At 53.9% G+C, this 14,332-nt stretch overlaps 1 protein-coding gene and 1 pseudogene across 4 annotated transcripts in view; one reads left to right on the top strand and one right to left on the bottom strand.

Moving 5' to 3' along the window:
• The window catches only part of CYFIP1 (cytoplasmic FMR1 interacting protein 1), a 59,984-nt gene that overhangs the window by 5,275 nt on the left and 40,377 nt on the right, over positions 1-14,332 (bottom strand). For all 4 annotated transcript variants that reach the window (XM_019753209.2, XM_088789305.1, XM_074317258.1 and 1 more), the window contains exons 22-26: positions 12,664-12,863; positions 12,072-12,159; positions 6,506-6,649; positions 5,598-5,688; positions 3,852-3,982 (exon numbers count right to left, since the gene is read on the bottom strand). In XM_019753209.2, coding sequence (XP_019608768.1) covers positions 3,852-3,982; positions 5,598-5,688; positions 6,506-6,649; positions 12,072-12,159; positions 12,664-12,863 — 654 coding nt within the window. The remainder of the gene's footprint in view (positions 1-3,851; positions 3,983-5,597; positions 5,689-6,505; positions 6,650-12,071; positions 12,160-12,663; positions 12,864-14,332) is intronic.
• On the top strand, positions 637-1,486 carry LOC141568179 (etoposide-induced protein 2.4 homolog pseudogene; annotated as a pseudogene).

The raw sequence follows: 14,332 nt of genomic DNA, 5'->3' as shown, positions 1-14,332 counted from the left end.
AATCCTACACCATACTCATTCTTCAGAAAAATGTCAGAGAGAGCGTTCACTGCCAATATCACGCTGCAGAGCCCCTAGAAACCCACCATGAACCCAAGAGCAGGGTGTCTCTCAGAGGCGGGCTCTCAAATCCAGGGAAGGGCCCCTACGACCGTCCCCCCCGGCGCAGGCAGAGATGTGCATGAGCTCCGACCACACCCACAGTGCTGACACATCCTGAAACAAGCGGTGACACACAGAAAGGCAACACACCTTCTGACCGATGGAAGAGAGCTGCTGGGTGGGAGTGAGAGCTGGGGACCCAGCCACACGGAGGCTCTCAGGCGGTAAGGGGCTGCCAGCCGGCAGTGCCGCCCAACAAGACTGTCACCATCTGGGCTGCCTCCAGGTGCCATTGCCTATGAGCTCAAATTTTTGCACCCAAACCAAACCAGAAAGAGTGAGAAGGGTTATAAAAACCAGCATTCAAAGCAAACAAGCAGGAGACTCCCCGAGCACGCCCAGTGTGGGCAGTGGCTTGGGCCCTACACGCACCCAGTGGCAGGCCGTGGTCAGTTGGGAGGAGCCGAGCGGTCCACGGTCGGCGAGGGGCCAGGTGGCGGAGCTGCCAGGTTCTTCCATGATGAAAGCTTTTAAGACACTCCTCTCTCCTCTGTGTAATTGGTAGTTTGGGTGCTGAAGAGATGGCTGACGGTGTCCAAACCTTTCTCCAGGACCTTGCCAGGGGAGGCAAAGGCTCCATCTGGGGAATCAGACCATTTCCAAACCAGATGCTCGAATTCAGCACAAGAGAGAAGAGCAGTGCCAAAGGGCCAGCAGCGGGCCCAGAGCATGGAGCGGGGCATGAGCGGGAGCAGAAGGGGCCACGTGTTAGCAGGATTTCCCAGCGCTGCGCCTGGACGGGCGGAGGATTCTGGTTCAGTGTCCCCTGTTGTATGGCGTGCTTATTCCCGTGCTTCCGTCAGTAACTGGATCATCAAATTATTGGTGATCCGTCCCTGCAGAGATGTTTGGTCATGGCTGGAATTCTTCCTCATGTCACTTTTCAGGGCTCTTTTGGTGCTCCCCATTTGTGTTTCACCAAGTTGTGGGTGCCATCTGGATTCAAGATACAGCTGATGTGGCCTTGGAGGTGCCAGGGCGGATGCCTTCCCCACCCCAGTGTCAGCAGCATCACTCGGGCCGACTCTGAGCTTGTGCTGCAGGCTCTTCCTCATCCGGGGTGTTTGTGAGTCTTCCCATCCGTCTTGCTGATCGGCTGCTTAGTCTCCTGGACATGTCCCTTCAGTCACTACACTGCTTTGAGTATCACGGGTTCAGTAAAGGAACTGAAATGCACCAGCAGTTGTCAAACACAAGAGAGGAAGTGGCCTTCCTAATTCGGATTGGGTTCGCCCGTGGCCTTCCCACAGAGGTGAGCCCTCTGACATTAACATGGCTGCGTCTTCTCCACTCCTTTTCCTTTGTCCATCGTCAGCGCCAGTGAAGCAAACAGCCCTGCAGAGCCCCTTTTCCCGCTGCGCCTCTTCTCTGTGGGTTTTCTTAAGCAGCAGGCTCTTCCACAGGTAGTCTACCTGAGTCTGCCCAGGGGAGCTCAGCCTCTGCAGGAAGTAACCTTCAGCGCATGCATCTCCTGCCACACCGAAGGCTACTGCAGGCCACTGGGTCACCTGCCCTCCAGAGCGGATGTGTGGGATGGGAAGGAGGCTGCCAGCTCTGTCCTTGTTGCCTCCCACAGGGGAGGCAGAACCAGTCTGCACAGCCCTTCCCTCCGAGGACCTGGGGTTTTCGTCTGGTGCACAGAAGGCTCAGTTTTCCCGACACCAGTATATGCATTTCTAACCCCGTGAGGGAAAGGACCACAGGGTTTTCTGCGGCTCTTTTCTAGCATCTGCCACCCCGGGTCTGGGCTGATCGGAATACCTTTCCTCCCTGTGCATTTACCCCCCACCCTCTTGATGAATGGATTTTGTATTCTAGCTGCTGTGTTTTGTGGACCTGCTGTTTCTGCTGTTTTCTGTGACGCACACACACTGGCTGTGGGAGCATCTCAGCGGCTCCCGGTCACTCCCTGTAGAGCCATCACTGTCTTGTTTCTCGTAACACGTTAGAGCTGGGTCTCTCTTGCTCCACTGCAAAAAACAAGCCTGAACAGGAGGCAAGACCTCACAGCCAGAGCTGCTGGGTTTTCAGGAGTGAATTTTCTTCCCCTTCAAGGGAAAAAAGCTTTTCTCACTGGTCCATGTCAAGTTCCTTAAGTCAGGGAGCTGCCAATTTAGGACAAGTGCTGCTGCAACCCAGAGAGCTCAGAGGACCTGAACTTTTCACCTCTGGGGGGCGGAAATTCACTGCTGGCTACTGTCGGGTCTGTCTGGTGTTTCAAAAGAATACTGGGTGCTGCAAATAGGAAATGAAAGGGTAAACTTATTAAACCCATTAAACCTATGATTAATTAATGGGTTTAAAGAGTCTCAATCTGGGGAGCGGGGACTAATGTCAAAACACTTGTACAACTTTAAAATGTCACAATGAATTAAACATGAGTTGTTTCCCCACCCCGCAACCCCCCAAAAAAGAGCAACCTAAAACTATCCTAAGACAGAACGTTTACTAAACCACATGCACAAGCTACAAAAAAAAATTACATTACCAAAATTGTCAGGTTGGGTTTAGGGAGCAAGATTTAAAAAACAAAACGAAACCATCCTTCAGAAAGCTGGAAGATGCATGTAGCCAGCGCACAGCTTCAGAGTAAGACCAACATTTAGGGTCACTGAACCCAACCCTGGTGCCACCACTGCATGGCCTCCCCGGGCAGTCCCGGGAGCCCCCCCCTTTTCCAGTGCTATGACCATTTAAAGGACACATTTACCCTGAACATCTCCAATTGTAATAGCAGCTGCCTACACAGATTGGAAAACATTTTATTCCCAGCTTCCTTGGCGAGAACAAGTCACCACCAAGAAGAGAGCTGTGTCTGGAGTCGTCAGACCAGCACCTGGGTTCAAGGGGACTTGGGTACAACCATCTGAGAGGCAGGGATGCTGGACCTACTGGGAAGCATCACCCCTCATTTCCAAGGACAACAGCAACACCACGGGATTCCAATCTGGGACAGACAGTGCAGCTCCTTGCCACCTTCGCACAAAAAGCCCTAATCACCATAAGAAAACAAGACCACATTCAAATCAGGAGGGTCGGTTTATCAGAGATCAGCAGCAGAGTGAAGGGACAAGCCACACCCCGGAGACATCTGCATGTGTGTGACGCACAGAGGACTTCTATGACCAAGCTGCGGGCGACAGACCCCAACGGAGCAGGTAACAGCACAGGCAGCCACACGAGAAGACGCCACCTCCTTAGTCGTGAGGGGCAGGCAGAGTGAGGCCACCAATCCTCCAGTGACATGCTACCAGGGCAGGACAGGCTAAATAACAGCGCGGGAGGAAGCCCCGCGACTTCTCAGGGCGTGGCGCTGTCCAGCACAGCGGCCGCGCAGCTATTTCCGAGCGTAACACTTCAGTTCCTCCACGGCTCGAGCCACACGCGGTGCTGCACAGCCTCACGCGGGCACGTCGGGCGCTGCAGACACTCCTGGGCATCAGCGCTTCGTGCCGCGGGCACGTCACACGCATTAGTGTCCATCTGCCACAGCCACAGGGGAAGAAAACATGCCCACATGATGGGCTATGCTGCGTCTTTGTTTTGCAAAATGGGACAAATTCAAATTGAAGTCTAAATAGTCACGAAAAAAATGGTGCTTTACGGCACTTGCTGCCTTCACCCCATTAAGTAACCCCAATACCTCGGGCCTCTAAACGGCCTCCTCCTGTCCCCGGCGGGCCACTCACCAGGCTCTGCTCGATGAGCAGGCAGAAGAGCACGGCGTTGCCCACCTCCCGCAGGTTCTGGAAGCACACGGTCTTCAGCTCCGCGTACTCCACGATGTCCTTCAGCTGGTGGTGGAAGAACTCCAGGATGCCTGGGGCAGGGGAGGAGCAGCGGGTGGGTGTGGGCGGGGCACGGGGGGGGGGGGCTCTCCTCAGGGCGGTTTGTGCAGCACCTGGGTGCTGGGACTCAGCTGCAAAGCCTGCCTGTCAACCGTGTATCTTTCGAGGAGACCCCACAGAACAAGAATAAATGAAGCCCACCCACATCGTCGTCTCTAGCACCGGCAGGAAAGGTAACTGGTAACGCTTAATATCCCTTCACAGGCACAAAAGGGAATGTACTTAATCTGACAAAGGACACCTATGAAAAGCCTGCAGCCAATGTCACTGTCAGCGGTGACACCTGCACACTGTCCCCTGGAGGCCCTGGACACAGTAATAAGACCCAAAAAGACAGAAGGCGTGAAGGCCACGAAGGCGGTCAGCACTCCTTACCTCGATCTACAACTCACTGTGACCCACAGGTCCCGTCAAAAACCCACAAGCTGACTGCAAAACTGAGACGTTTACTCAGAAGACCTCAAATAGCCCAAACAACCCTGAGGAGAACGAAGCTGGAGGTTTCACAGATTGCAAACCCTTCATCCCAACAGGTGAGGCCCGAGTGTCGGTCCGCGAGAAGCCCATGGCCCTGCCTGCCTCAGAGGCTGTCCCTTCCCCGCCACGGTCTGCCCCCCACTTCTCAACACCACCCCCACGGGACCTCAGACCCACTCAGGGACGGAACACTCCATCACGGCGTCATGCCCCAGCAGGCACACATGAGCGAGAGGGCTACCAGGGACAGAGCTTTCCACACGGTGCTGGTGGGCCCAGGCTCCACCAGCCTGTGCAGACATGGGGTGGCAGCTGGGTGACAGATGGGACAAGTGGCCCCCAGTCCACCGCTCTGTCCCAGACCAGCTTTGAATTTGGCCTAAATGGCTTCATCTTTATATTTAAAATCTTCAGTCTCCAGGCTGTGAGCACAAGTTTTATTGTCCCAATATCACTCGTCTCCCTTCTGACAAGTTTGATTCTCCTGAGCGAGGCCACACCAATGCTATTTCCCTTTACAGTGGCCGAATGGTTACCTTGTCCTGTCCTCAAACCCCACAGCCATGGGTGGGTGCTGGGCACCCCCTGGGAGCTTGGCCACACCGGTGGCCAATTGCTCATCAGAATAGTCTCTCATCGGTGAGCCATGTTTGGGCCAAAGTCACCTAACCAGACAGTTGTCCAAGAAAGTATTATCCAATAAGAGGCAAGAGGTGGTTCTCTTAAGAGACGCAGCTCCTGTAGCACAATGTTCTCACGAGCAAACTTGCTGAGACCATTATGCTGTCTACTTGGACAGCATCAAATCAGCTTCCATCAGGCCACGTGACCCAGCACCTGCACGGGCTCTCGGCAGAGGCCCCAGAGTGCCCTCCTGGTCCCGTTAGCCCAGCAGGGCCCCTCAAGGTCCGGGTGCCTGGTCAGCCGGCCTGACTAATGGATGCGCCTCACCCAACACGGGGCCTCCGACACACCTTCATGCACACCTGCTCCCAGCTGAAGGCCAGCTGCTGTGTTCCACTGCACACAATCGGCTCTGGCTGGGCTCCCTACCTCCTCCCACCCAGGAAGGCAGACCCATTCTGACCCCGCCCACGGTGCCCCACTCACCGGGAGAGCCGTACTCGTGCCGGGGCAGGCGACACACCTTGGGCATCACCTCCATCAGCGTCTTCACGTATTGCAGGATCGTGCCTTGCAGCTGCAGGACAGACAGGCTGTGTCAGCCACTGGCCGCCACTGTCCCAGAGGCTGGGGGCGGTGCTGGCCTACGCAGAGGGGTCTTACTAACACGCAGGTGACAAGCAGGATTGAGACTCACTGGCTGGGGGAGATCCCATCCACGGAAAGCAACCTCCGAAAGGGTGACTTTGCAGGACTCAGTAAATGCACGTTCTAAAACACAACTCCCTCTTACAGACGCACATGGCCTGAGGTGACAGTGGCGGGCAGGGAGCTCTGGGGGGGGGTAGGGGGGAGGACATCCTCCCAGGGCAGGTTCTGCGTTCTTCTGATGGACGGGTGCAGCTCCAATACTGGATCATGTCACCTTGTGTGCCTGCCTCTTCCCAAGTTATCATGTTTTGGGGCACAGACCCCCTGGTGGACCTGGCAGGCCTGGGTCAGGCAGGGGATTGATCATGGCCGTGTGACACGACCCAACTCCTCTATATGTGAATTTATTTTTGATCCTGACCTATATGGTTGTAGGTTTCGTCAAGTTTCAAGGGGGTTGTAGGAGCCTCTGATTTACAGCCAGTGAGTCAAGGGCACAGGTGACAGACAAGGGGACTTGCAACTGGAGTCTGGGGCCCTAGCGGGAGCACGGGGAGGGCAGTCTTGTGGGACTGAGCCCGTGACCTGTGAGACGTAAGGCTGTGTTGTGTGGGCAGCGTCAGAACTGAGTTTTGGACACCCAGCTGGTGTCCGAGAACTGCTTGGAGGAGTAGGATCCCCCCACATCGCAAGTGGGCACAGACTCTTCACGGCGTGAAGGAAGCACGTGCCAGGGGACCCACCAGGCTCTTGACGACCTTGAGCAGCTCCTCCATGACCACCGCGATGCCCTGGTAGCCGAGCAGCCGGCAAATGACCTGGAAGTGCGGAGGCCCCACGAAGTTCCGGAAGCTGCCGTAAACGCTGGAGTAGGCCAGGTTCAAGGCCTGGGGAGAGAGGACACAGTGCGCCATGAGGCCTGCCGAGTTCTGGACGCGGTCCCTGCGCGCACAGACGGAGTCACTGCACAGACACCCTCCACACATAGCCCTCAGGTGCGGAGTCCACAGGCTCGTCAAACACACTCCACACACAGCCCCTGGGGGGTTGGGGGGTGTCCACAGGCTCGTCAGACCACTCTTACTGGTATTTCTGTCTTTAATCAGAAGATGTAAGAAGCAAGCTTGCTAAAACAAACAGCAAAAAAAAAAATTTTGGGTTTTCAACATTTATGAAACTGCCTGTTCCACAGATGCCACTTGGAGGTCCCGGAGCGAGAACTGAATATGTCTCAGCACCTCACTGCTACCAGGGAGTGCCCCAGTGTCCTGGGAGGATACCTGCAGATGGACAGCGACGGGGTGGCGAGAGCTGGGCTCAGCAGCCCCACAGGTGGGCAGGTGAGAAGACAGTCAGATCCTTAGTGGTGGTTCTAGATCTTACATGGTACGTGACAGGACTTACCAGCCCTTTACCGCATCCCATCCATGTAGGTCCCTGTATCCTCCCTGTCCCTCCCTGTAACTGTCATAGAGATTTCCCCTGCATGAGCCAAGAACACTCAGGACAGCAAGGACTCAGCAGCGCTTCCAGGAGGCCCTCCTGCAGCTCCTGGGAACGCAGTTCCTGGGATAGTGCCTGTGTCACTGACTGACAGCTGTTTTCAACACCGGGCACACTTAACCACGCTGCACAAGCTGGTCTAGGCTGTTTGTACAGTGGTTTACAGCAAGCCCCTCCTTCCCTCTGGGGAATCTGGGGATCGGTAACTGCAGCAGGTCACACGGGGGCCTGTGCCCATATGCCCAGCCCCCGTGAAAGCCTTGGACCTGGCGTACACAGGGGCTCCTGGCACGTCCTGTGAGCCCCACTTTGAAGAGACAACTTTGGCAGCCTGCGCCTGGTTCCAGCAACACGTCCTGTGTCTTTTCCTTTATAAGCCTGGTTAGTATTCTTTGGCTACAATAAAGTGCATCCATGAATAACTGAACCTATGAGTCCTCTGGAGAATTACCAAATGTGTGGGTGGTCCTAGGACCCCCAAAACACAAAGTCTGAGTCTAATCAGCAAATATGTTGACCAAGTTGGAAGCCCTGCCAGGTGCCTGTCCGCGCCCACCATGACCCCTATCAGATTCAAAACAACCATATTTCCATCATCAGCTCAGACACGCCCTCCTCCTTCCATCCCATCCTTTTAAGCGCTTAAAATGCTGGGAATCTGGGTGAGGTTTAGGTTTGCGCTTGATGAAAACTTCTAAAGCTTGAAAAGAAAACCATGAAAATAATTAGTGAAATCTAAAGGCCTCAATTTACAGGAGAGAACATCCACCCCAAAGCCACCCTGAGTCCCATCAGTCCTGGGGCGCAGTAACACCTGGTCCCCAGCTTTGTGTCACTTTAAAAAGAACAACTGACTCTAATTCATCTAAACTTTGTTTGCTCCAAACGGGCACATGCCTGAGTGTCCGTGCCTCTGCCCCGTGGAGACACAAGGTATGAACGCAACCCCCAGGCCCCCCAGGACTGTGGGCTCACAGCTTTGTCATATGGGAAGCAGAAGCCCTGCTGCCTGCCTGTGTTCCTGGAGGAAAATCCTGCAGAATAAAAATGAGTCTCCTGAGCCTTTAATAGCTTGATGGACACATGGACACATCTGGGCCACAGGATGGCCACAGCAGTGCTGGGGGGACCAGGAATCCATCTCTCCAAGGATCTCGGGCCAGCCTGAGAACCCAACGGCGAGGCTGTGCAGACCTGGGGCAAATCACCAGCATCCCCTGCCCTCAAGGACCAAATTTCTCACCCCTCGCCACTCTCTGACACACAGGGGCAGGAAGAAGTGGGGTGGGGACAGAAGAACCACCCTGCCTCTCGGTTCCCCCTTCCCACGACTCCTCTCTCTGTCATGCTGTAATGAAAACTTATTTTGCGGTTATGCCTAAGCGAGGGATTAAAAATTTCAGAACCAAGCTGTGGGGACAGAGTCCCAGAGAGCAGTTTCCATGCTTTCGGCCTCACGTGGAAAGGTGCTGGTGGAAAGGTGCTGGCTCGGGTAACAGATGGTCGTCAGCTGTGGCTAATTGACCATCAGCTGTAACCAGTTAGCCAATTAGCCCGTGATATCACCGCCGCAGCTGCACTGGTTGGTGAGTGAGTCGAGAGTCGAGTCGGTCGGTTGGCAGGTTGGGAGGCAGAGAAGCGGACAGCAGGTTGCAGGTCGTGTGGCTCCAGCCTCCAGTTAGACTATAGTGGTATGACTTTTCCCCTACCTATGTCTCCGTGGGTGTTCCTTTTTGGCCTAGCCACATCCTGCGTTCTTATGTGGGGAGCAGGAGCAGAGGCCCCACAGGCCGCCCCGCATGACAAATGGTGCAGCGAGCAGGGTCTCCCGCACAACACAAGCCAAGTTCACAATCTTTTAGTTAACAAAAGACCCAAGAAATTTCTATCTTACTCACCAAAGTGTCTAGTCCTACCTCCTAAAATTACATAAAACCTCTTTAGTTCCAAAGGGTCAAACACTACATTTTAATTTCAGAAAGGGAGCATCAGAGCACTTATTCTAATCCTTTTAAAATTTATCCATCTGACGCCCTTCCCAAGGAGCGGAGGAGGGATTCACATAAAGCGGCCTGTACTGGACTGTGTGTCCGTCTCCACGGTGCAAACGCTCTTGGCACGGCCAAGTTCAAGCTGCTGTCTGTGGCGAGAGGAAGGTGGGCACCAAGAGAAGACATGAGAGGTTCCTGCTCTAAGGAATGGAGAGTTGAGCAGCATGAGGTGAGAAACTTCCTCTCAAGTTCTCAGAAGCAGCTGGCGCCTTAGGACGGGCCCCGGAGCAGGCCTTCTGCTGGGGGCCTCACCGCCCGCGTGGGCCAAGCGGCCAGGCTGGTTCCTGCGTCACCCGACCAGCAGCTCACAGCACGAGAACAGGCATGTCTGGAGGTCCAGAGTGTGGGTGTCAGCCGGTGTGGGGAAGAGGCGGTGTCTTCTAACTACCTGGGCCTCGTGTCCCACTGCAAGCAAGCGTCACCTGCGTGATCAGAGGGTCCTTCCAGCTGCAGCGCCGAGGCAGGCGCCTTCATCTCCCACCTCCCTCTTCAGAGACAGGTGAGCAATTGTCAGCCAAGTGGGAGGACGGCAGAAGCCCGCACCGCCTTCTGCTGGGTTGAGAACCGCAGTTCCTGGCAGAGGCCAGGCAGTGAGCCCCGAGACTGACTGTGCCCGGGAATCAGTACACGACACGCCAATCACTTCACACTGAACAGTGACACCAGACTCAAAAAGGGCAGACAGGACAATGCCGCCTTCTTCACTCCTGGTCATCACCAGGCTTAAACAGCTACCAATCCCGACCCTTAGTGCCAGGAGCAGCAGCCTCCTGTGTCCCCAGGCGAGGGCTGTGACACACAGACTGGGCAGCCCCCGGGAAGGGCAGGACACAGGCCTCGCCCCTTTACCTTCCCCATTTCTACCCTCTCTGACTTCGAAACGTGGCACCTCCATTTGCCACTGCCAGAAACCTAAAAAGTATCGCTGGGTCTTCCCTTTCCCTCACCCTCCACATCCAGGTCACCAGCAAGTCCTGTCAAGTCATCTCCAAACACTCCCTAATTCCACCTACTTCTCTCCGTCTCTGTCAGTGGCACTTGGCCCAAGTCACCATCCCCTGCTGCACAAGGGGAATGCCCTTCTCTGCCCGCTCCCTGACCCCCTCAGACCGCCGGGTCCCACTCACAAGCTGCCTGCCACCCCACAGCCTCGGCCTTCAGGCCCCTCTGCAGGTCTTGCCAGAGTGAGGTTACCGCAAAAACCACCTAAGGCTCTGTCACATGGTCCCTTTCACAGCATTCCTAGGAGTGCGGCTTCTCACAGGGACGCAGCCCCACACGCCACATAGAGTACCCACAGCTCCCAAGAGCAACAAATAGAAATAGGATCACTTTCAGCCCCCAATTCCATAGAACCGCACAGACACAGCCGCATCTATATCCACCCATGCTGGTTTCCCGTCCCTCCCAAATACTTCCTCCATGTGGCACCCTGGCTTGTCCCAGCAATACAGCTGTCGGTTCCTTCTCGGCCAACAGGTTGAAAACCTTAAATAGCCACATTAGCTTATAAAATGTTGTGACGCTGGCAGACAGAAGTGGGTGGCTGAAGGGCCCATGTGCAAGATGCAGTGACAACACCCCAAGCCTGCAGAGGCTGGGGCCAGGCTGGGTGCGCTGAGGACACGTCCCTCACAGACTAGTAAGAAAGGGGCCTGAGAGTCACAGCTGGGGACCCGAGCAGAGGTGCTTTCATGTTATGTCAACAGGCTCATTTCTGCATTTGTGACAGGAACGCCCTGCCCAGACCATGGCCCTCAGGGGCGAGGCCACCCTCTGGTGGGCCCATAAACCACACCCATGTCGAGGGAACAGCAGGAAAACAGTACGAGTAATGCAGACGCATCACAACAGAACTCAGAAAAGGAATACCTCTGTCAGACATGGCCCTCCCAGAGCCGGCCGCTGTCTAGCATCCAAAGTGCTGTTTCTCTAGATATGTTATTTTGTAAATAGGATCGCTGGAGCCTGACCTTTCACGATGCAGGCCGTGGCCTGTCAGCAGATCTGTGCAGTGGTTTGTAACCACCACACTTCGCTGCACTGAGCTCACTCTGTACTCCTCTGACTACTTCATCAGGTGTCCAGTTCCTACCAAACATTGGCAGATGCCCCAGAGTGACACAGCCCCACGTGCACACCTGCAGCCGGACTTAACATGGTTTCGCTCCACAGAAACTTTTCCGAACTGATGGGCAAAATAATTCTTGCTGTCAGTCATTTCTCTTCAGTTACTGGTGAGGCTGGACATCTATTTTTATTTTTTTACTTTTTGGGGAAATGTCTGTTCATTGCATGTCTCCTTTTTATCACAGAACATTTCATTTGTCTTTTATAAAACTATTAAATTGTAAAAGTGCTTTAAACATAACAACACTGACCCTTAATAACACTCGCACTTGCTGCAAATCCAGCCACCCTCCGCCGGTGCCGTATTCTCCTACCACACCGTGGTGGGCGGTGTTTCCAGCTTCTCTCGTGCCCCTCCCACCTCCGCGGTCACACAGGGACAGGCTTCCCTGGTCCCCCTCACACTTTCTTGGCATGGTGTTTTTCAACCTTTAAATCTGCCAACAACCTCACCCATTTTAGTGCCAGGCGTGAGGCCGGGCTCCGCCAAACACACCCCGCGGCCAGAGGGCTGCCCCAACCCTACATTACTTTTCAGGAAACAGTAACATTTTATACACGGCACGACACGTTCATATCACTGCAACTAAACTGACTCCAATCAAACTTGCGCTTAACAGCCTACCTTTGATCCATGCAAATACTGGGGCTGTGCATTAGGCTGTTTATCTCTTTGAAATTCTTGAGAAAATGGTAACACCGTCCGAACAAACCTAAATAAGATTAAAACAAATTTAATAGTAGGTCTTTAAAATTCAGAACTTTCCCATCAATAAGTCTTCCTCCAAGTGGAATGAAGTAATCAATTCATAGGAAAACTCAAGGAAATCAAAGACCAGAGTAGGGCGGGGTATAAATACTCTGAAGTATGAAAAACGTATCCTTGGTCATGAATGGAGTGAGAACAGTCTCTACACCAGGGAGAGAGCTGTCCCATTGGGACCAGAACCATTTCATGCCTAATCCAGTCCTCTGACCAGTGGTCATGACCCAGCACTTGGGCCTTGCTGGGCGGCCGGACATGGCAGTGATAGTAGGGACCAGGGCTCTAAGGCAGGCGCAGCTGTGGCATGTGCTCCTCAGGTCACCAGTTACGAGCTAGGGGAGCGTGGGCTGTAACCGCACACATTTAGCCAGGAGACCGCAAGCGGCTGGCGAGTGGAGGCCCTGAGGCTGTGCCGCTGAGCTAGGCCTGGGGTCGGGAGAGCCACACGTACCGGTTGGTGGAGCCATTGTAGCAGTAGTTGGGGAGGAAGTCGTAGTTGAGCTCCCAGAAGACGTGCAGCGTGATTCTCCCGTAGGGCGCCGACACGTTGTGGTTGGCCTCCCGGAACATGGCGTCGAAGCTATCCAGCGTTAGGTACCGGCTCAGCAGCCTGTGTGTCATGCGGTTGATTTCCAAGAGGCCGTCCAGCTCCTAGGGACAAGGACAGGAGTGTGAGCACAGAACTGGGCCGGCCACGACCTCCATTTCCCACAGGTGCTCCCATGGGGGAGAGGGCACGGCAGGACAGAGGGGACACACCACGTGAGACCAATGAGCAAGGCCAGAACGCATGTGACAGGTGTCTGGTAGGCAGCAGGGCCTGCTTCTCACACAACTCACCACGCCCTTTCCACTGCCTGTGAAATGCCCCTCCTCTCCATGGTCGCCCCACAGGGCAGAGACCACGTGGATGTGTCACCCCTACCTGGCTGGCGCACTGCATGCGTATCCTCGGGGACCAGCCTGTGTTCCCAAAAGCATGGCTGTGCAGCAGAGCAGACGCACACCCACAGGTGGCCGTCCGAGCTGTTACATTGCCTGTAAAGCCAGCCCAGGTCTGCACTACGCACTGAGCACACGTGACGACGAGAACGTGGCTAGCCCTAACGGGGGTGCACTGTACGACATACATACCAGATCTCAAAACCCGAGCATGAGACAAAGAACGTAAGCCAGCCATGTCCACAGCACTTTTATAATGCTCAAGTGTTCAGTTGTTAATTTTTGGATCTATTGGGTTGAACAGGTAATTAATTTCCTCTATTTCTTTTTCTTTTCCTAATGTGACTAGGAGTAAATTTACAGTTACCTATGAGGCTTGTATTATATTTCTGTTGGACAGCACAGGTCTAGGTCAAAGCTTTGAGCAATGACTAATCCAAGTCATAAACAGTCAGTGACAATTAAAAGGCCATCACTGTGAAACAAACTACTTGTATCGCGGGCTGCTGTGGGTCTGAGTCCCAAGACAGCTGTCAGACTCTGAGGAAGAAGCTGAGGGGCCAGGAGACACCACCCCCCTCGAGGCCCATCCTGCCTCCCAGAGCTGCTCCCCCAGCAATGAACACGCGCCCTTGAGCTCTTGCACGGCGATGACCTCTTGTCTGAGGCCTTTGTTCTTCGAAGATGGATTTGGCTTGACACAAAATTCCTAATTTGAACTTCCTTTCTTTGGCTCTGGCATGAAGAACTGCTGGTGATGACCTGAGGACAATAGAATTCTCTTCTTTGAGCGCTCTGAAGACTATCTTTTAAGTCTAATACTTTTACTGAAGTATTTCTTTGGAGTTGACCACTTTGGGTCAATGTTACCAGGTACATGATGTATGCTTTTAGTACATATTTAAGAGTGTTTTGCAACTTATCAGTGTTTTATTAAAATGTAATTTTTTGGGGTGGACAAACAAGTCTTTATTGGTGATGAAATATTTTTATGTATGAATTAAAAAAATTTTTTTTGGTAACATTACTTAATAATATGTTTCAGGTATAAAACATTATAATTGGACATCTGTGTACTCCACTGCACGCTCACCACCCGAAGTCTAGTCTCCTTCCGTCAGCATATATGTAACCCCTTTACCCACTTCGCCCTCCTTCTACCCCTCCCCTCTGGTCAC

This window comes from Rhinolophus sinicus, chromosome 13 (assembly GCF_057876585.1).
Source record: "Rhinolophus sinicus isolate RSI-liver-muscle chromosome 13, RSI-T2T, whole genome shotgun sequence".
Taxonomy (NCBI): Eukaryota; Metazoa; Chordata; class Mammalia; order Chiroptera; family Rhinolophidae; genus Rhinolophus; species Rhinolophus sinicus.
Note: the sequence above shows the minus strand (reverse complement) of the source record. Positions and strands in the feature narration are given on the sequence as shown.